At 49.3% G+C, this 20,259-nt stretch overlaps 1 protein-coding gene across 1 annotated transcript in view; it reads right to left on the bottom strand.

Moving 5' to 3' along the window:
- Positions 1–19,793, bottom strand: part of EMILIN2 (elastin microfibril interfacer 2) — a 46,576-nt gene extending 26,783 nt beyond the window's left edge. The window contains exons 1-2 of the mRNA XM_072949162.1: positions 19,342–19,793; positions 18,693–18,815 (exon numbers count right to left, since the gene is read on the bottom strand). Of these exons, the coding sequence (XP_072805263.1) occupies positions 18,693–18,815; positions 19,342–19,475 (257 nt within the window). The 5' untranslated portion in view covers positions 19,476–19,793. The remainder of the gene's footprint in view (positions 1–18,692; positions 18,816–19,341) is intronic.
- Between the last annotated feature and the right edge of the window lie 466 nt (positions 19,794–20,259).

Genomic DNA, 20,259 nt, shown 5'->3' with positions numbered 1-20,259 from the left:
GATTTAATTGGTTGGCGGTGTGGCCTGGGCAGGCGGATTCTGAGAAGCTGGGGTGGGAGCCTTCTTAAGGAAAACCAAGGAAAACAGAAGCGCTGCTCGAGGGCTAGGGGCAAAGCAGGTGCAAGACCCTCGTTCTCTCGGTCCCGCCACATCCCCGTCAAGGCCCCACTATGTACATCTTCCTCTTTTCACAAAGGAGGAAACAGGCTCACAGAGGTTAAGTGGCCTCTCCAAGTTCCAAAGGTCAGGGAGGGCCAGGGCTGGACATTAAACCTGTGTTCTCCCCTGAACCCCACATGGCCCTCCCGGCATGCAGAAGCAGCCTGTCTCTCTGGCCACTGCCGTAACTCTGAAGCAACCCCACCCACCCAGAGACGTTCCAGAAGGCCCCTCGAGCTAGGTAAGCAGGTAGCCTGAGCATCTAATTTGGCCCCGTTACACACCAGCCATCGGCCCCCTAGCACCCCACCTACCAAAAGCATCCTCTGTGTGGTCCTAGAAACTACAGGAAGAGAAAAATTCCACCTCATTGTTTTGCCTGCACAAGCACAGCATAATGCTGGAAAAATGTGTCATCTCAGAAAAACTCTGTTCCTCTGAGCATTTAGGACTGAAGTGAAAATGTGTTTGCTCTGGGGTTTTGTTCGTGAGCCAGGAGATGACAGCCCACGTGAAACCCTTCTGGATGGGGCAGGCCACACCGAGGGGACCAAAACCCGTGGCTCCGATGTTGGGGGACCTGGGAGGACCCCACCTGACCCAGGGCCTGAGCCCCTCACTGCCCGGCCAAGTGTGAGAAAGTTCTTGTTTTTCCAACACACTTCACTATTTTCATCGGAGGCAGTTACAATTTCAGAGCCAGCTCATAACTTAGGAAAGTTCCCGGGAGCGCTCGCCTCCCCCTCCACCCCACGCACCCTAACCCTGGCGCCTCCTATAGGGTTTCCAGGTTCAGTGGACTTCAGGTTGACCGCTTCTCTGACCAAGTGTCTAGCCCCACGTGTGGAAGCGGTGACAGCTGGAAGCCATCAGGGGCCACCGCCACCATGCGAAGGCTCACAGCGAGCTCCCTGCTGCAGGACACATCCCGGAGACACCAACAGGTCCCCAAACCTGTTTGTGGGTGTGATGGGGTGAGGTAGGAGGTGTCGGCCCCACAGCCTCCTGGGATATCCCTGCAGTAACGGGGTCCCTGCTTCCACAGTGGCAGCCAGGAGTCCCCAGAGGATGGGGAGGGCCTGCCCCCATCACTTAAGCACCAAGGGACAGAATCCTGGCCAGGGAGCTTTAAAAAAAATGTTTAGACCTTTAGCCTCAAAATTCTAATTCCGTTGGTCCCAGGAAGAAGCGCCCAGGGGTCTGTACTTTTCAAAACAACTCCCAGGTAATCACCAAGCGCGGCCAGAGTAGAGAAGTGAACCCCAGATCCAGGCCCGCGGGGCAGACAGCCAGGCAGGGAACAAATGGAGGCCAAGCATTACCTGGGGCCCTGGGGCTGTGGGTGTGTGAGGTGTTCGGGGGACACCCAGCAGGGGGCCAACCAGGCGCCGCAGCCAAGGGGCAGGGTCCTGCCCAGTGGGCTGGAGCGAGGGCTGCCTGGGCTGCTGCCTTGGCCCCCATCCCAGCCTCGGGTCAGGGCTGTGACAGCATCCTGTCCCTAAGGGGGCCCGTCCAGCTGCCTCAGGCACCCCCAGGGCTGGCGATGAGCTGCCCCACAGCCCCCTCCTCTCCTTCTGTAGCTCTGGAGGGGTGTTTTGGGGTCAAACAAGGGCTCACTGTTTTCATAAGTTCAGTCACCGTGTCGAGGCACCAGCTGGACTCAGGAGACCCTAATGAGAAGGAAGGTGGCGGGAAAAGGACTGGAAAAGCCAAATCAGAGTTCAGGGACCATATGACTGGAAGTGCCCTTGATGTGACAAAATGACTGTCACAAAGACTCCTTCCTACCAGTGGGAGGCAAAACGCCCTCTCACGTGCTTCAGTCACACTTGTATTCGCTCGTCCAGCGGAAATCCTCCCCGCAGACCCCGGCCCGTCAGGACGGGACGCCTGCTGGTTCCGTCCCTCTACAACATCCCCGCTGCTCAACCCAGCGTCTGTCCTACTGTGTTTCATAAGTAACTGATTTTTCATCATTAACCAGTAACTGATTGACCTGACAATTAATGAATGAAACTAGGCCTACTTTTGGCAAGGTTTTGGGGAGTCCAATGTCCACACGAAAAACCCCAGAGTGACCCCCGACATCTAACCCCGCAGATGCCAATTCCTTTGTCCTCCGGGAATGAAATCACACTCTGGAGTCCACAGTCATGAGACAGGACGAGAATCACACACCACAAGGGGACCCAGCGCTGTGCTTTCCACTAAGACAGCCAACAACCAAGGGCAGCTGTTTAAAAGTAAAATCATTAAAATTAAATAAAATTGAACATCTTAGGGGGACAGAAGGTGGCGAGGGATAAATCAGGAGTTTGATATTAGCAGATACAAACTACTATATATAAAATAGATAAATAACAAGGTCCTACTATAGTCAATGCCTGATTATGGCCTGTAATGAAAAAGAATATGAAAAGGAATTATATATATGAATCACTATGCCGTACACCAGAAATTAACACAACATTGCAAATCGACTATACTTCAATTAAAAAGAAAAGGGAAAACAACTGAACGTCTAGTTCCTGTCACACTACCCACATTTCACGTGCTTTAAAGCCACGGTGGCTACAGTATTAAATAAACAACATGAACATCCCCATCATCACAGAAAGTTCTGTTGGACCGGGCCAGCTGGGATTCATGAGGTTGTCAGAGGAACAGCACAGGCTCACGTCTATGCGTTCATCTCTGATTTCCCCTCCCACGTCCCTCAAACTGCAAGTAGAACATCTCCCTGAAAGATAACCACAGGTCCCTGGCAGAGCACCGCCTCGACAGCGGTCCCACAAGGTGAGGATCTTTTCCCCGCGTTTAAGATTTACCTCTGTTTTAACGCTCTACACAAATCGAAAGCTCAGTGGCCCCCTGGGGACACTTGCTTGACTGGGATTTCTCCCAAGAAAAAGACTTTCTAGTAAATTCCTCTCCCAGTCACTGGCTTGCCCCAAAAAAGCCCAGAGCCAACTCTTCTTGCTTCATTCCACGTGTGTGGTTCTGCACAGTCTCTAGGAGAACGAGACAGAGAGGGTGGAGAGTCAGCCAGAAAGAAGAGGCGCTTCCTGCTCTCCGGGAGGGCGCACCCAGGCCTGGGGACAAGCTCGCACAGGAAGGCGAGAAGTCGTCTCCAGGGCTTCCCAGCGTGCACCCAGGACAGACACAGGGCCACCACTCCAAGTTTCCCATCGAGCAGTTCACTCCAGCCACAGCAATTCTTTTTTTTTAAAACTGTGGTAAAAGACACATTACACAAAGTTTACCACCTTAACCATTTTCAGCAGTATGACAGCATCAAGCACATTCACAGTGTTGTGGAAACATCACCACCAGCCCCCTGCGTAACTTTTTCATCATCCCAGACTAAAACTCTGCACCCATATTAAACACTAACCCATCCCCCGTCTCCTCTCAGTCCCAGGCTCCCTTCATTCTACTTTCTGTCTATGAATTTGACATCTGTAAGTACCTCACATAAGGAGAATCATGTAGTACATACAGCATTAGCCCTTTTGTAACTGGCTTATTTCATTAGCATAATGTCCTTGAAGGAGAGGGAAAAACTTTTCCTCTACCCTCTTAGATTGTTCCTGGGGCCTGTGAATTAAACTGACAAAAGACAGATTAACAGGAGAAAAGACATACACATTTTGTTGATGTTAAGATTTTTATGCGCATGGGGGCTTCACAGAAAAGAAGTGAAAACTCAAGGAAGCAGTTAGACTCAGAGGCTCACGTACCATTTTAACAGAGTGATAAAGGGGGAAAAGTGACCAAAGGAGAGGGTGTCTGGGCTTCTAGGGGCAACAAATTGTGGGGCGATGGTTAGGGAATATACAGGGGAACCTAAAGGACAGTAGGGGCTATTCTAGGAAGGTCTGTTTTTGCAGACTCCTCTCGGTGCTGGCTCTCTGCCTCCGGTGATAAGGGTCACTCCCCTCATCCTGGTACAGGAGAGGCAGGAAACTCAGAGCCTGCTTGTAGACATACGTGGGGAGGGCAGAAAGGTCTTGTCTCTGCAGTTTCTCTGTGGCCTTCAACTCAAAACAATCAACAGGCAACGTGGCATGTTTTGAGGCGGTATGTTCCCCACCCCCTCATCTCAGGTTCATCTGTATTGTAGCATGCATCACAATTCCATTTTTACACAGTAACTCACTTGTACACAGTTTGGTCTCAGTGTTCTAATTCAGAAATTGCCAAGACAGTGGACTGATTTCTCTGGGAACTGCCTATGACATATGGATTTTCTCTTCCTTTTTTGGTTGTTTTTCTATCAGTCAATGAATAAATAAGTGAGCTTTTTATTGAAGTAACACTGTGCCAAAAAGTAAATACTATAGTCAGGCAGTAGAGGCTATAAAGTTTGAAACTGGAAGGGATTCCAGAACTATGTGAAGGAAGAGCGGTTCTGCGCCAGCAGAAGAGACACTCCCCATGTGAATCCACTCTGTCTGGCTGACAATAAAAAACTGGCCATTTGAAACCATGTGCATCTATAGACGATCTGAAGAGGTGGCTCTGACCCCCAAGGTCCCTTTCAGTACTGACTTCCCACCTTCTGAAAAGGTCTCCCCACACAAGAGAAAGTGAAGGGATCAGAGGGCCTTCTTCCGGGTTAAAGCACATCACATACACAAGTCAGAGTTTTCACTTTATCTTCTGCTACGTTACACATTTTTAATTAGATCTCTGCATGGAGAAATTAGTAACACTGAAGGAAATAAAAATTAAAATATTTTACTTGACTTCTTAGGACGATCCACAGAAGTTTTAGAAGCCAGAAGACCTGGCCAAATACATTTCTGAATTACAAAATGCATCTAATGAATCTCAGAGTCAGACTGATGAGCCCTGATCACACTCAGATTACAACACAGCTTTATGTATTTCTTAAACTAACAGATCCTAGACCAAAGCAACGTGTTCAAAATGAAAGCGGACGTCGAGGAGACTGTTTCCCAGCACAAAGGAGACACTTGCTGGAGAAATCGCAATCAGCTGCTTATTTTCCCGTTTCCTCTTGAATTAATTTCCCTATGTACTTGGAGTGGCAAGTTAGATTCCAAAACCTAAAATCCTCTTTACTTCTCAGTCATTTGCTCTGATCATACAGTACAGTAAGTACAAGTTTTCCCCACAATTTATCACTCTCCTTAGCCCTGAGGACAGAAAGAAAATTCTGCAGTTCTGAAGAACGGTGACTAAAGGAAAGCACAGTGGGTCAGCTGCGAGGTTGAGGCCCAACTCGGCTGCAACAGACAATGAAGTCAATTTCAGATTTACTGTAAGAGCCAGTACCTTCCCTCGGAACAATCTCACATTGCTAAAAATGACATCATCTCCAAGAGCAAGGCGCGTCCAGCAGCATGAAATACAGCTCATGCACCCGTTCCAATGACTCCACATTCTTAGATTTAACTTCCTCACTCTGGGAAATACATGACAGAACCCGAGTCCACAGAGGGGAGGAGGGCCAGCCAGTGTGGGGGTCTCCCAGGGCCCCAGTAACCGCCTTGGCTTTCTGGAGAGCCAAATAATCCAACACTAACAAAGGCCCACATTCCCCTAAAGAATTCTTTTGGGGACAGGCCATTGCTGCTGCGGGCTGCTTTCCCCAACTAAATTCCATGTGATTCCATTTCTCAAACTCACATCACGTTTCCTCATTCCCAGAGTCAGAATCAGGGAGCACCCTCCGCCCGAATGCTCCCAGACGCCCCCATCCTCGGTGTTCCCACTGTGTGGTCCCCAGAACATCTGCCCGCCTCTGCCTTTCGTGTGAAGTTTACCACAAGTGTGACTTCCTGTTGTTTGCGTATCCAAACCTTTCCTCTCAGAGCCACCGAAAAACTCTATTTTGATGATTTCCTCAATTTCTCCTACAAAAGTCACGCTTATTTCGAAAGCCCTTTTCCTGTATGTCCCCTGACTAGGTTTGCAACATCGGTCTTCCCTCTTAAGGTTCCAGTCACTCTGTGCTCTCTCTTCCCTCTCCACTTCTGGATCCTCCAGCCATCCCACAATGTGCAGCTGCCCCCGCAGCGTTCTCAGTGCAGCCAGCCCTTCGCCCCCAGATACGCGGATCCGCATCTGCGGGTTCAGCCAATCGCGGATTGAAAATATTCATGGGGGAAGAATATCCAGAAATTTCCAAAAAGCAAAATGAATTTGTCTCACACCTAGCAACTACATATTTATATAGCATTTACATTGTAATAGGTTTATATGTAATCTAGAGATGATTTAAAGTATACAGGAGGGTGTGTGTAGGTTACAGGCAAATGCTATGCCATTTTATATAAGGGACTTGAGCATCTGTGGATTTTGGTATCCGTGGGAGGTCCTGGAACCAATCCCCTATGGATCCCGAGGGATGACTGTATTGCTTTTCCATACAAAAAGGGAACTGGCTGTGATATCCCAACCACAATCAATTTTGGACCTTTAGATGAAGACCATGCTGGCGGCAAGCTCTTACACAGGCCTCACCTGGAACTTGGTGGAAGCCACTTAAAAGCTTAGAAAATCCTCAGACGGTAGGAGTTTCTCTGCAGATATTAAAAAAGATTTTCTTCCTTTGGGCTCATTCACCCTCCGTTAAAAAAAAAATCTGGGAACTGAAAACACAGGAACCCTTATTTCTTTTCTAATTTATGACCACATTAGTGGGGGAAAGAACCAACGTATTATAACCTAGTCTTATATTTCTCACATTGTCCAGGCCAACCCAGAATTACTTTCTGTTTTTTAAATCCACACTTAACACAATGAAGTGGAGATATTTTCATTCACCTGCACTCTGCTTAGAAGGCACATGGTTCTTTTTCAGAAGACACTGCCACCACCTCGCCCACCTCTGGGCCGGAAGGTGTAGACAAGCAGAGGGTGGGAGGCAAGATAAAAAGAAGAATTATGCTTATTTGCTTTTACGTAGGAAGGGGTGATGGAGGCCGTTGAGAATGAAGAAATGAGGAACTTTTCTCCAAGAAGATGTGGGGTGGCCGATGGATTTTTAGGGTTGCTACAGTCTTCCCTGAACCCTCGAGTTCACACAGGCTTGAGGAACTGGATTTTTCTTAAGGAATGTGAGGGTATGGTGTTCCATACCTTGGCCAAATCCTTGTGGTTCTGAGGAAACCACCACGGAACCAGGGACACAAGGGCTGCTGGACAACGGGGCTCGGGGACCATCCCCGTCTAGAGGGGAACCTCTGGGCATCCTCAGTTCTCGTAAACGGAGTGGGGAGTGAGATAAATATACAGAACCTGAGGTGAAGAGGGGCCCAGCTAACATTTGTGAATAAGTTTAAAACAGATGTGGTTTGCTTTTCGCCTCTTTAAAATCATTTCTTGAGGGAAAAAATGACAGATCGCATTATTTTGTTTTGTGTATTTAAATAAAGCAATTAAGATCTGTGGTTTGAGTAGTGGTTCTCATCCTCCTAGTGACTGGGGACCTGAGCTGGCCCACCGCCCAAAGACTTCACTACAACTTACCTCAAATACTTTTTGCAAATAAAATACACAAGCACGTGTGGTATTTTCATAGAAGTCACAAAAATCATCTTTAAAATAATTCCCTGTATTTTCATTATTTAATTGCCTCAAAATGCAGTTGTATCTTTGGTCGCTGTATCCTCCCAGTTACACCAAATCATGCTCTAGAGCTGTGGAGCATGACCCCTCCCCAAATCAAAGCTGCATCATACTTCACACAGGGAGTCAAGAGACCTCACACAGTTGGCACAGACTTCTAAAGGTTACACTGAGATGACCAGTTCAAGAATCTAAATTACAAGGTACGTCATTACTTTGGTTGATTTAACTGAAATCTATCACATCACAAGCCCTCATTTTAGCTCAAGCCACTGCATTTTCATTAACAATCATTTTCAAAGACTATCTACATCTGCCACGATTCCCATTCTAGAAACACAAGCCAGGGACACTTGTTCAAACTAACGGTCTCCGTGCCAGAAACCTGAAAACCAAACCAGTACACGTGATTCTTGAAAACGGGAAGAAAGACAGGCTGAAATCTCTGCCTCCCAAGAACGGGCCCTGGTGTAGACTCTGGATTTGTGTGACGACGTGTCAGGGTGGCTTCGTCGGCTGTAATAAATGAACCACTCTGGTGGGGACACTGATAGTGGGGTCGGGGAACACGGCACATCTCTGTATCTTCCCCCCAGTTTTGCTGTGAACCTTCAACTGCTCCGAAAACAGTCTTGATTTAAAAAATAATAATAAGCCATTCGCTCTGTCTTTCATCCATCCATTCACTCAGTGAACGTCCTTTGGGTGCCTACCAGGTGGGCCCCAGGCACCCCGCAATGGCCTTCCTTGAGCCAGCAGTATCTAATGTGAACAAGCATACTTACAGAGAGCCTGCCTAATTCTGTTATCCATACAACAGTCCCCCTGCTGGAGCCAACTCAGCCAAAGACCAGCTGTATTGGACAGCACGTATATAATCGTATATATTTACCATGAGGCAAAAATTTGCAGTGAGACTAAAATTACGAGCTCCTTCTAGAATAACAGACTCAATTGCCTGTATGAAGGACTGGAGTTGATTCCTGATTCTCAAAGGTGGTAAGTAATGAGGTCCTGAGTATCCTGTGGATAAAGGCACTCTGGCCATGACTTCCGAACGACAGCCCAGGGATTCACCTTCCTTCACGAGGTACAGTCTCTTATCCACACCACTGACAACAGACTAACAGATGCTCAGGGACGGCTCTTCACCCCAGACCCCTGAGGAGCTACGATGCTCAAAGCACAGAGAAGAGGTCCCCTGGCCATGCCATCTCAGTCACTGCTCCTCCACTCCATGGCCAGACCTGCTGTTCCAACCACACCTGCCTCAGCTGAGCCACGGACCGTGGCCAGGCTCCCGACAGGGCCCCCCGCTGCCCTCAACCCTACCTGTCCTTTCCTCTCTCAAACAGATGAACTCTGGGTAGCTCAGATGCTGTCCTGGTCTAAAGCCTTCCATGACCCCCACCCTTTGCTTAAATGATAAAGCCCAAACTCTCAGCCCTGGAGCTATGGGTTGAACCTCTGTTGCCCCAAAGATATATTTTGGAGTCCAAATCCCAGGATGTCAGAATGACCCTATTTGGAGGTCGGTCTTTACAGAAGTAATCAAGGTAAAATGACATCATCAAGTTGGGCCCTAACCCCATACGACTGGTGTCCTTGTGAACAGTGGGATTTGGACAGAGACACACACGGAGGGAGGGCAATGTGGAGACCCAGGAAGATGACCATCTACCAGCCACAGGGAGAGGCGGGAACAGGCCCCGCCCTCAGCCGTCAGAGGGCCCAGCCCTGCGGACCCCACGATTTACTCCTCCCTGGGGGCCCTCCCTGCCCTCTTCCAGGCCCTTGCTCAGTTCTGTCTCGGCCTATGTGGACGCCCCCTCACATCTGCATGTATTTTCAACTGGAAACTTCCTGCCTGCCAGGAAGTCACCACCTGCAAACAGGTTCTCAGATTCCTCCTGGCTGAACTTCCTCCGCCTCTGAACATCTCAGCTGTCTGTGCTCCTCTCCACGCAATTCTCATGCCTACTTTTCACTTTGTAATTACTTCTGTTTATGTCTCACTGCACCTACTGGCCGTGAACTTCTGGAGGGCAAGAGAGGTTGGGTTCCTTGCTGTGTGCCCCTGGGACCTGGTCCTGGGCCAGACATAGGCTGTGCACAAAAATATTTAATGAAACCAAGTAACCAAGAGTCTTCAAAAAATAAGCCTAGTAACCCCACTGAGCATTCTGCTGATTCAGAATGGCCTATGCCCGTCCATCTTCCCCGGGGCTGAATGTGAGGTGTGTTTCTTTCACTCCACTGTTACGGTTTCACCCATCTGTTACGTATGTATCGTCCCAAATGGTCCTTGAAAAAAATCAGAGAAGTATCCTTACTATCAATATAAATGAGTTCCACACTGTGCTTCACCACACGTGCCCTTTGCAACACAACTATCCACAGATGGCGGTGCACCAGCACATGGGTACTCCTCGACAAGGAACAGGAGGCAACTGCTGACCCACCCTGCAATGTGGACACACCACACAACAGCAGTGCTGAGTCAAAATCCTAACATAAGACTCCATTCGGTACGATTCTATTTACCTAAATCTCTAGAAAACACAAACTCATCTGCAGCGATGGAAAAATACGTCAGCAGTTGTTTGGGGAGGGGGTGTGGGGGGGAGGGGCTGGAAGGAGGGTTACAAGGGATGGGAGGGGACTCGGGGGTGACGCAGACCGTTCCATGTCCTGATTGTCATGTTGGTTTCATGGGGAAATACACGTGTTAAATTATACAACTTCAAATACGTACAGTTTATGTGTAAGTTTTTTTGTTGTTTTTTTAGGGGGGAAGTAATTAGGTTTATTTATTTTTAGAGGGGATACTGGGGATTGAACCCAGGACCTTGTGCATGCTAAGCATGTGCTCTACCACTGAGCTATACCCTCTCCCTTTGTACAGTTTATGGAAATTACACCTCAATATAGCTGCTTCATATATAGATGTTTGTACCTAATATACATATACTTTATATATAACACTTTATATATAATAAATGTGTTTATGCATTCAGGTATTTTTAAATCTCATCAGAATTGTGAAAGCAAAGTGCTAAATAGTCTTGACTAACCGATTATATATCTAAGTAAAAACAAAAACCAGCATTATTAAGTCCTTTTCAGAGTTTTAAAATGAGGATTTAACTCTTTTTTTTTAATGTATTGGGTTACTGTTCAGACACACAACAAATTGTCTTATCTGCTGGGAACTCATGCCTAGTATTTGTTTTTGAACTTTTAAAGACATGGACTAGTGATTAAGGACGGTAGTCAAAATGGAATTTTTTTTTATAGCTGCCTTCAAATTGCCATTTTGTATAAAATGACACAAAACATCAAAGACATAAACGAGCATTCTGAAAATATGGCAAAGAGCGGCTCCTCTTTGGGATTATTATTTCCCAGTGACGATTCTGCCAAGGAGTGTTTAGGGGATGCCTTGCTAGTTGCTTCAGGAAACGAGCTGTGAATGGCATTTCTGCCTTCCCTCCCTATTGCACGGCTGCTGCGCGGCGAATCTGTGCTCTATCTCGCTCACTGGTTATACCACGATGCAACAGAGCAACTCCCAAATACCCTGAGAGGGGCCAGAAGATGATGCAACGTGCTGGAAAGGGAACGGCACATCATTTAACATGATGGAGCCGTGATTCTGCCTCCTTGTCCTGGAAAAGTTGCTGCTGCCCCAGCAGATGGAAGATGGGGCATCTCCAAGGTGGGCCATCTGATGTCCAAACCAGGCCTGGGCACCGTCAGGACAGCAGGCTGGCTTCGAGATTCTGGAGTGTTCAAAATATCCAGAAAGGCTTGCAATGCCTCCCTGCCCACGGCCGTCATTCCACCAGCATGTGAGAGCTCTCAGGGTGGAAACCAACAAGAGCCAGAGAATCACTTTCCTGGTGAAAAGCTCACTCGTGAAGGGCTGGATTGTGAAACCCGCCCCCGCCCTCAGCTCTGTTGCAATCGCCACCACAGCTTTCGGGCTCCACTTTCAAGATACATGGAAAAGCTTCAGTTAGCAGAAAACAAGTGGCATGTTCACCACGATGGATTAGAAAAGAATCTAGATCCTTTGAGCAAATCTCCGGAAAAGATAACCTAACTAAGCCCATACATTCGGCAGGCCCTGGACAATCACAAATGTGTATGAAGCTGGGAGAAGCTGGGGAAAAGCTGAGAAGTCTCCCGGAAAATTCCCTTTCAACAAAATGACCAGCTTGAGAAGGCTTTACCCAGACTCTTTGTCTCAAACTTCTTTTAACTAAATGCTTAGCAAAATACACCATCCTGAAAGGCTGATGCTGCAAAGAATAATTTTTAGGCGTATTCCTTGATCTTCTAAGTATTTTTTTTAGGTGGGAAAAAAAAAAGAGCAGCTGGATCCTGACACACCCAGGAAAGTTTGCTTCCACAGCTTTTCAAACCAGGAATTTGGTTAGTTTGAACCCTCCCTACTTTTTTTCAGGACTCATCACTGCTTTAAAACAGGAAGGAAAGCGGAAAAGTTATTGGCGAGCTTCGCTTTAATCATGTCATTATCTTTCCTCCACTGTGAACCTCTGTCATACTGGAAACTACTATGTTCCTCTCTTGATCCTCCCAGGAAAAGCACTGGTTAGGCAAAGTCACGCTCAGATCATTTTATCAAGCCCACAAAACTGCCTCATCAAGCATGGAAGCAGTTAATTCTGAACACTGCAACAGTCATGTAGCCGGCAATAAGTCAGAACATTTGGGTGACAGCCTGAAAGTAATCTGAAAACTGGCAGTCTGTCAGCTTTAGGTTTTAAAAAACAAGTTTGTAAAACACCAGGTAACTGTTATAGGCAGTACCTACCTCACTATTCACAGTCAGTACATAAGAGTAACATCTTAATATTCCCAACATGAGAAAAGGGATTTTTTTTTTTTCTCCCGAAGAGCAAAGAATTAAAACAGAGCGTTCTTGGCTGGATGAAAGACGGCCTGGGGCCCAGCACAGGCACCCAGAACGACCAGATGACTTCTCTCTTGACTCACCGCGGGCACCCAACACCCGCGGAACCAGCAGGGAAGGCCGGGGCATCCGGACTTACTCTAAACCAACCAACTTAACGTGCTTCACAACCTCTAAGGGTTTAACTTCCTGTTAGAAAGTTGATTTCAGTCATCTCGTTTTCTTAATTATCTTAGGGCACTGAACAGATTTATTTAATTCTTTAGCACCTCAGCCTTTCTCTAGCATGTCAGGAAATTCAAGCCTTCAAAAATGAGATCACCTGAGAGGCAACAACTCCAAACCAACCATGAGAACAAGGCGTATTCATTAGACACTGCTAAGCATACCCTCCTTGAGCGTGAGAGGGCGTTTTAAAAGCTCTGTCGGCTGAGTACCTCACCTGAGAGGTTGAGCGACTAGCCTGAAGTCACACAGCTCGGCGGTGGTATAGCTCAGGCCAGGAGCCGCATTTTCTATTCCCTCTTCTAGAATGTGTTGGCCACACCAGCCAGCCTCGAGGGACAACCTCAAGGGATGCTCCCCCATTTACCTTCCCCCTACCACCTCCCTTTTCCATCTCAGAAATTTAATTCATTTACCAAGTGCCGACATGATGGAATCACAGATCCGTACAGGAAGACCAGCTAATGGGAGTCAAATGAGGTTTCACAAGAAGCAACGTTTTTCTTAAGGCCATAACCACTATTTGAATCCTATTCATTTTTCTCCAAGATAAGAAAGGTATAAAGTGTAGCTTATAAGCATAAAGTTCTGTTTCCAAGACCCCTGTCTCTGCCCTACCTAATCTCCTGGCCGAACTGGTGATGAGAATAAAATAAAATAACCACTGTGAAAGTGTTCTGGCTGGAAGCATGGAAGGGCTCTCCAAGCACAGCATCTTATCTACTGGGAACCTTGGAAAAGCGCAGAAGAACAAAGCAGCTTGAAAGGAGGGTCTGAGGAGTCCCAGAAACTGGCACGAGACACAGCCCCAGGGGACGGGAGACCCCAGGAGGGGATGAGCGGGATGCGCCCCGAGCAGGAGCTCCCTATGCTTGATTCAGGGTCTCCGGTACCAAGGAGCAAGGCTCACCACAGCCGATGGATCACAGGATGTTGGTTAAAAGGCTGAAGGAGTAAACATTCCTCCCAAGCCCTATACACAAAAGGCATATTTTGAATTGAAAGGAATTCTGTTCCTGGAGATGTTAAAAAAAAAAAAAAAGGAGAATTGAGTCTAGAAGATGTAAGCCCTCATTTTTTCCGCCAGTCTCAAGGTTTTTGTTTTTTGGGTTTTTTTTTTTTCAAAAGCTTTTCCTGGCTAAGGTTGCTCCCTAATAGAAAACGGTTCTTCCAATGGAATGACCATCTGCTCCCCTACAAGCTAAGGATTAGAGGAGTTCTGGAAACGCAGCACTTAGGACTCACACCTGCTGCAAATTTGCAAATTCTTGGTCTGTGTTATCACAGCAGCACAGGCCCCTCGAGTTGGCCCCACCCAGCTCCCTTCTCTGACTGATGAGATTTTTTTTTTTTTTAAAGAGCTCATAGGAAAAATTCCACCAAGATACTACACACCCAAGAAGGGGGTTGGGGCCGGATTGGGCAGATGCTGATAAACTCCCGTCAGTTTGTGGTATCAGAGGGAAGCAACTATAGGGGATAATCCTGCCCAACATCTGGGCTCCTCTACGTCCTCACCAACGAGGCAGCTGCTCTGCACCCTGGACGCCCCCAAACGCCTCAAATACTAACAGCAGTCAGCTGGAGCCAGCCGAGTGGGAGGTGATGGAACGATATGGAATTACTGCATGAGGCATGAATGGTGCATGAAAGGAACAATGCCTAGGCCAGCAAGGAAAAGAAAGACAGTGCTGTTTTCCGCCAGCAGTGCACCCAAGCACGGCCAACCCATAGTGGGTGGGGGGCTCTGGGAGAGCTCAGGCGCTCACTTCCTCCCTCCCATCACACCAGGGGTACCAGTGTTGCAGCTCCACGTATGCACACCCTCAGGCGCTCCTCACAGGGTGTGGGTTTAGACAGCAGGTGGGGAGGGGGGTGCAGGGTGTGGAGTGGGAAGAGCCTAATGCTTAGAAATAACAGCCTGGATTGGGTCCAGGCTCTGCTACTTCCTGACTACATGCCCTCCTGGAAAATGGGGATAAGGCACCAGGGTTGCTATAAGGACGATGAAGCTAGGGATGCTCTCCAGGGAGAGGGTCTCACCAGATCAGCCCTGGACACTGGGTTAAGCCTTCTGAGAAAGTCGATCTGCCCAACACCCACCCATAGAAAGAATTCTCAGTCTTTCACATTCCCACGCCTCCTGAAATGGCCCCTAAACCAGCCCACGACCCAGACAGACCCTCTCCATGCTTAGGTGCTGCTCCAGAGACCCAGACTTAGGTGGGGATCCGCCGGAACCATCCTCAGTGCCACGTGGGTGGCAGCGTGACGGTGAGTCTACCAAATGGGCTGAACTGCCAGTGGTTTTTACGATTAGTTGGAAAAACTCAATGCAATGAAATTTTAAAAGAGATCTGCCTTTCTTAATACAGAAGTATAAAGGTAAACAATGATCTCAGAGGGGGAAAAAATCCTTAGCCCCATTTCAAGAATTAGGAGTAAATGGTAAATCACTACCATCCCACTTTATGCTACTTTAGATTCTAAAAATAGCTGCCCCTCCCTCCTCACCTCCACCAGATAATTCCCTCTCCTCCTCAGACAAATCAGGGTCTGTTGAGGCAATCCTGTGCCTCAGGGATCCAGACCCCACCTCACATTCAGTGCCTGTGCAAGAGAGACAGAGACATAGAGACCGACAGTGATCCCTAACTTTTTTCTTTTTGGGGGGAGGGGATAAATAGGTTTGTTTGTTGGTTTATTTGTTTAGTTTATTAATGGAGATATTGGAGATTGAACCCAGGACCTCGTGCATGCTAAGCATGTGCTCTACCAATGAGCTATATCCTCCCGTCCAGAGATCCCTACTCTTAAGTTCCCAGTGACAGAAAAATCTGCATAGGAATTAAGAATTCTTTGTACACAAGAATGATATTACTACCTCACAAGCACTAGGACGCAAGCTTTGAATTGTTTTTCCAGGAGCACACGTTCAACTCCATCCCCTGGTGCCAAGTTTCAGAGTGGCGGCTGCGCTCAGGGACACAGGTGAGGCTTTTCTGAAGTGCTTAGAGTCCACCCCTCCGGCTTCCCTCGTATCAATCACCCTTTCAACAACCTGCCTAACAACCCCAAAAAAGCAAATCAAATTGGCCAGTGTTTTAATAAAATAAGAAACAAACTGTACAGCATAGTGGACAGTGTGGAAAATGATGCAGTACAGTGTATTGGAGCAAAGGGGACTAAAGCACGCGGACCAACTTTCACTCACTTTTCTGTGGGAACTGCCCCCACAAAAGATGGTGGAAATGTTCCTGGTGGTTGAGAAGTGTGTAAGCTACTAAAGGCACACTCTCCAACACACAAATACACATGCTCCCTATGGCTACTGGGACAGAGGCAGCTCAGTCACTTACCTGTCATGTGACCACAGGAAAGGACAGAAACTCCCTGCCTTGTTTCTTCACTGGTAAAATGGGGACAGTGGTCTTCATCTTGAAGGGTTGTTGCAAGAATTAAACTAATATATGGAATGAACAGCCCTAACACAGCGCCTAGTTGCCCAGAAGTTTCTTCACAGCTTCAGGAAAGTGATTACTTCAAACGTCCACGTATCAGACAAAAACCCTCTCGGCTCCTAGTTTCACATAACCATACCCAAATTCACAACCTGGAATCTGACTCTCTTAATCTGTGCCAACGGAGCATCGTCTGACCCTTCTGGAAGTGCCCACGGGCTGGGTCCCCACAGCCCGGGGAGGCTGAGCGCCCAATGGCTCGTCCAGCACATAAATTCTCTCCTCTGCACGGCTTCCCCACCAAACCCCTTGTTTCCCTGCCGAGTTTCCCCAGTCTCAGAGCAACTCTCCCTGGCTTCTTCACTTCTGTCCTAAAACATGCAGACTTTTCTAAGTAATTCTTCACCTACTTGGCTACTATCAACCCCCTACTAAAACCTTTGAAACACATTTGATTCCTGGGTAAAGGAGTTTCCTCGCGACCTGCGCCCTTAATCTCAGACAAATTACCACACCTGTAACCCCTTCCCCCAACCCGCTGGCCTGGGATTGTGTCTTTCTGCATAAGCAAATTTCCCTGCTACCTAAAACCCCTGCCTTCCTAGACCCCTCAGCCTCCCAGGCTTCTCCTACCCTCGGGGCGGGGGGTGGGGGGCGGACAGTGAGTGGGGAAGAACCGAAAATGGCATTTCCTCCTCCAAAGTTTTGGCTTTTCTCTCTCTCCTTGCCTGGTTTCTCTTCCTCTGTTCCCTCCACCACCTCCAACGACTCAGCTCTGTTCCCACTGGGTCAAGTCCTCGCTGGCTCATACCTGCCACTCCAACATTCTCACTGTCACCAGCAGCTAAACTGTATTCTTCACTCAAGCATCTCTGCCTGCTTCCCACCTGGCATGGCCTCCCGGCAAGCCCCGGGCCTCCCGGCAACCCCTATGCCACCCAGAAAGCAGCCCAGGCTGTTTCCCAAGAACCTTTATTTCCACGGGTCTCAGCTTCTAAGGATCAAATAATGAAAACCTGACAACACCTGTGAACTGAGAGCAGCTACTCAGACTCATCAGAAACACCTGCGAAATTCTGTGTTAAATGCCCGTTCCAACCAGAGACACAGGCAGTACGACAGTACTGTACCCTCTGATGGCTCACCCAGCTCAATGTGACAGCCAGCAATTCATTTCAATCTGATTCTCTGTGTATAGCAAGTAGGGGATCTCTTTTAAGTTTCTGTTTGCTTTGGTTTTGGAGGTTTCATTTGTTGAGCTTTGCCTAACAGGAATTATCCTTTCCCACCGCAGTCCATGTGCAATGATCCCGGGAGCACTTCCACCTCCCATGCCTGAAGGCTCATTTACTGCCTTCTGGAATAAGGCTTCCTGGAGCACGAGCTTCAGGCTGTCCCCTTGAACTGCCAGAGACAGATCCGCCTACTGGCTATTCTTTGCTGTAAAGACAACTGTGCTCTAAGACAAACAACTTATTCTTCGGGGAAAACAATTAATTTCAAACATTACACGTGTTCCCCATTTATTCACATCAGCTCATCCTCTGCTATCTGACTTACACAAAAACACAAAGACTTGCCAGATGACAACTGAATGAGTGGGATGCACATAACAAAATCTGTACCCTATTGCTTCGCTTCCTCTTTGTTTTTATAAGATGGTGAAATCTTTATAAGCAAAAGGATTAATTCTTCCCCTGCTCTTTAAGGACCATTCTCTTCTGACAACCACTTAGCTGAATCCCCCCAAATCTGATTTGAAAAAAACAGCAATGGCACACTTTCAAGCAAGTGGTTCCTAGGGACTTTGGAGATCTACAACACCTGGAGGAGGCCAGTCTTATGGGGACATTTGGGAAAAACTTGGCTGTTTCAGAACACTGACTAGAGCAAACCTCTCAGCTAATTCTACACGTAAAAGTTTTTAGCAGTATACATTTTGGAATCTCTTGCCCCAGAACACACAATATGGATCTAATTAGGTCCAGCTGCCTTATGTTAGTAATAAAATTGAAAGAAAAAGGGAGAGAGAGAAGTGGGGGTAGGGACTTTGTTCGTCCCCTTCTATGTCCGGTGATCACAAGCTCCCAAGGCTGGCGCATCCTCGGCGCTCACTCCAGGCAACACACGTTCCTTAGATCCCCCGGCGTGCCTGGTACCCCGCTCAGAGCGCAAACTTTTCAGGGGCTGAGTTTTCACCCGCTGGAAGAGATTTACTGAGCGGCTGGAGCCCAGTGCTCTGACCCCACCTCCACCCCCGCGGCCCAGGCCAGGGCGCTCCCCGCCCTCCCCTCCGCTCCGAGACTTACACGAGCGCGGACGGACAGGGCATCTGGTTCCAAGCACAGTTGTACTGAGCCTGAATAAAACTCTCACTTCCCTCCAGCACCGAGCAGCTCACGTTCTTGTTCACGATGTAGGCGCACCAATTCCTGGGGTGAAGGAGGGAGGGAGAAGCGCACAGCGTAAACCCGGAGAACAATGAGGCTAGGGGAGAGGGGACAAAGTGAGAATCGGGGAGCCCGTCGTCCCCGCGGAGGCGGGGGCTGGACAAGCAGACATCCGGAGGGTGCGCGGGTGCGCCTCTTGAGAGAGTACACTTTTGCCCGACAGGAGATAGGAAGAGCCCCCTGTCCCAGGGACCCCAGTGATTCCCGGGGGCAGTCTCCTGATCGCCCTGCTCTGCGGGCCGCTCCCCGCGCCCCGTGGCCCCGAGGCAGCACTGCTGGAGGCGCAGGCGAGGTCGCCCGGGACGCCCCGCGCGCGCGGGCCCTGGAGCACGCAGCCACCGCGGAGGAGGCACCGCCCCGGCCGCCGGAGTGGGACCCGGGATGCGGCTCACCGCCTCGGCAGGGCAGCTTCAGGGCCAGCGGCGGTTCGGGGACGGGTAGGCGGAGGCCCCACAGTTCTTGGAGGGAACCTCGCCGTCCTGGGGGCGAGGAGGAGCCGCGCACTTACTTGTTCCTGGCGCTGGGCCGCGCGGGGTGCCTGGGCTGCGGGCCGGCGTGGCACAGCCCCGCGCCGCCCAGGGCCAGCAGCGCCAGCGCCCAGCGCCAGGGAGCGCGGGGCCGGGGCCGTGTCCGCTGCCACATTCTGCGCGCGGAGGGCACGCCCCGCCGGCCGGATCCGGAGCGCGTGGGTCGGAGCGGGCGCCGGGAGGCTGCGGGCGGCCGGGGCGCGGCCCGGAGAAGGCAGGAGGCTCGGGCGCTTCGCGGCGCCCCAACTCGCGCTCCGCGGCCGCCCCCTCCTGCTTCTCGCTCCCACTTCTTTTCCACCCCGTGCGCCCGCTCTTCTCCTCGGTCCCTCAATGACGCACAGGTCCCCCCGGGTGCCGCCCTCTTTATTTCACTTCCCTCTCCGAAACGTGACTCTCCCTCCACCACGCCTGTCTCCAGTCCTCTTGCTTCTCGGCAGGGGGTTTGGGGTGAAAGGGCTATAGGGTTTGGGAGAAGGGTCTCTGTTACAGAATTTCCAGTTACTCATTCCTTTGGTCTCTTCCCAGAAGCAACTCCACCTCCCACCTTCCAGCAGGCGCTCCCGGGGCCCCTCGGGAAGCGACCGCAGTCAGCGAGTCTGGCGGTCCTCACGTCGTGCCCGGGTGCCGGCTTCCTACGGAGAATGAGGGACATCTTTATCAGTCCTTTATCAGACCCGACTCGGATTTCCCTTTCTGGCAAGACGCGGCCATTGCTCCACATTTGGACTTAGGAGAGTTTAGGGGAAATGAACGCGGGTCCTCTTCTCTTTCTTTCCCTTCCGCATCCATTTAACAGTTTCCAACTCAATGTGCGGGGCAGCAGGGGACACTGGAAGCGACAGCCCCACCACTTCCCAGCAGCTTCTGAAGCGCACATGAGACTCTAACATACACTACAC

Source organism: Vicugna pacos, chromosome 24, assembly GCF_048564905.1.
Source record: "Vicugna pacos chromosome 24, VicPac4, whole genome shotgun sequence".
NCBI lineage: Eukaryota > Metazoa > Chordata > Mammalia > Artiodactyla > Camelidae > Vicugna > Vicugna pacos.
This window is presented reverse-complemented; position numbering and strand designations above follow the sequence as displayed.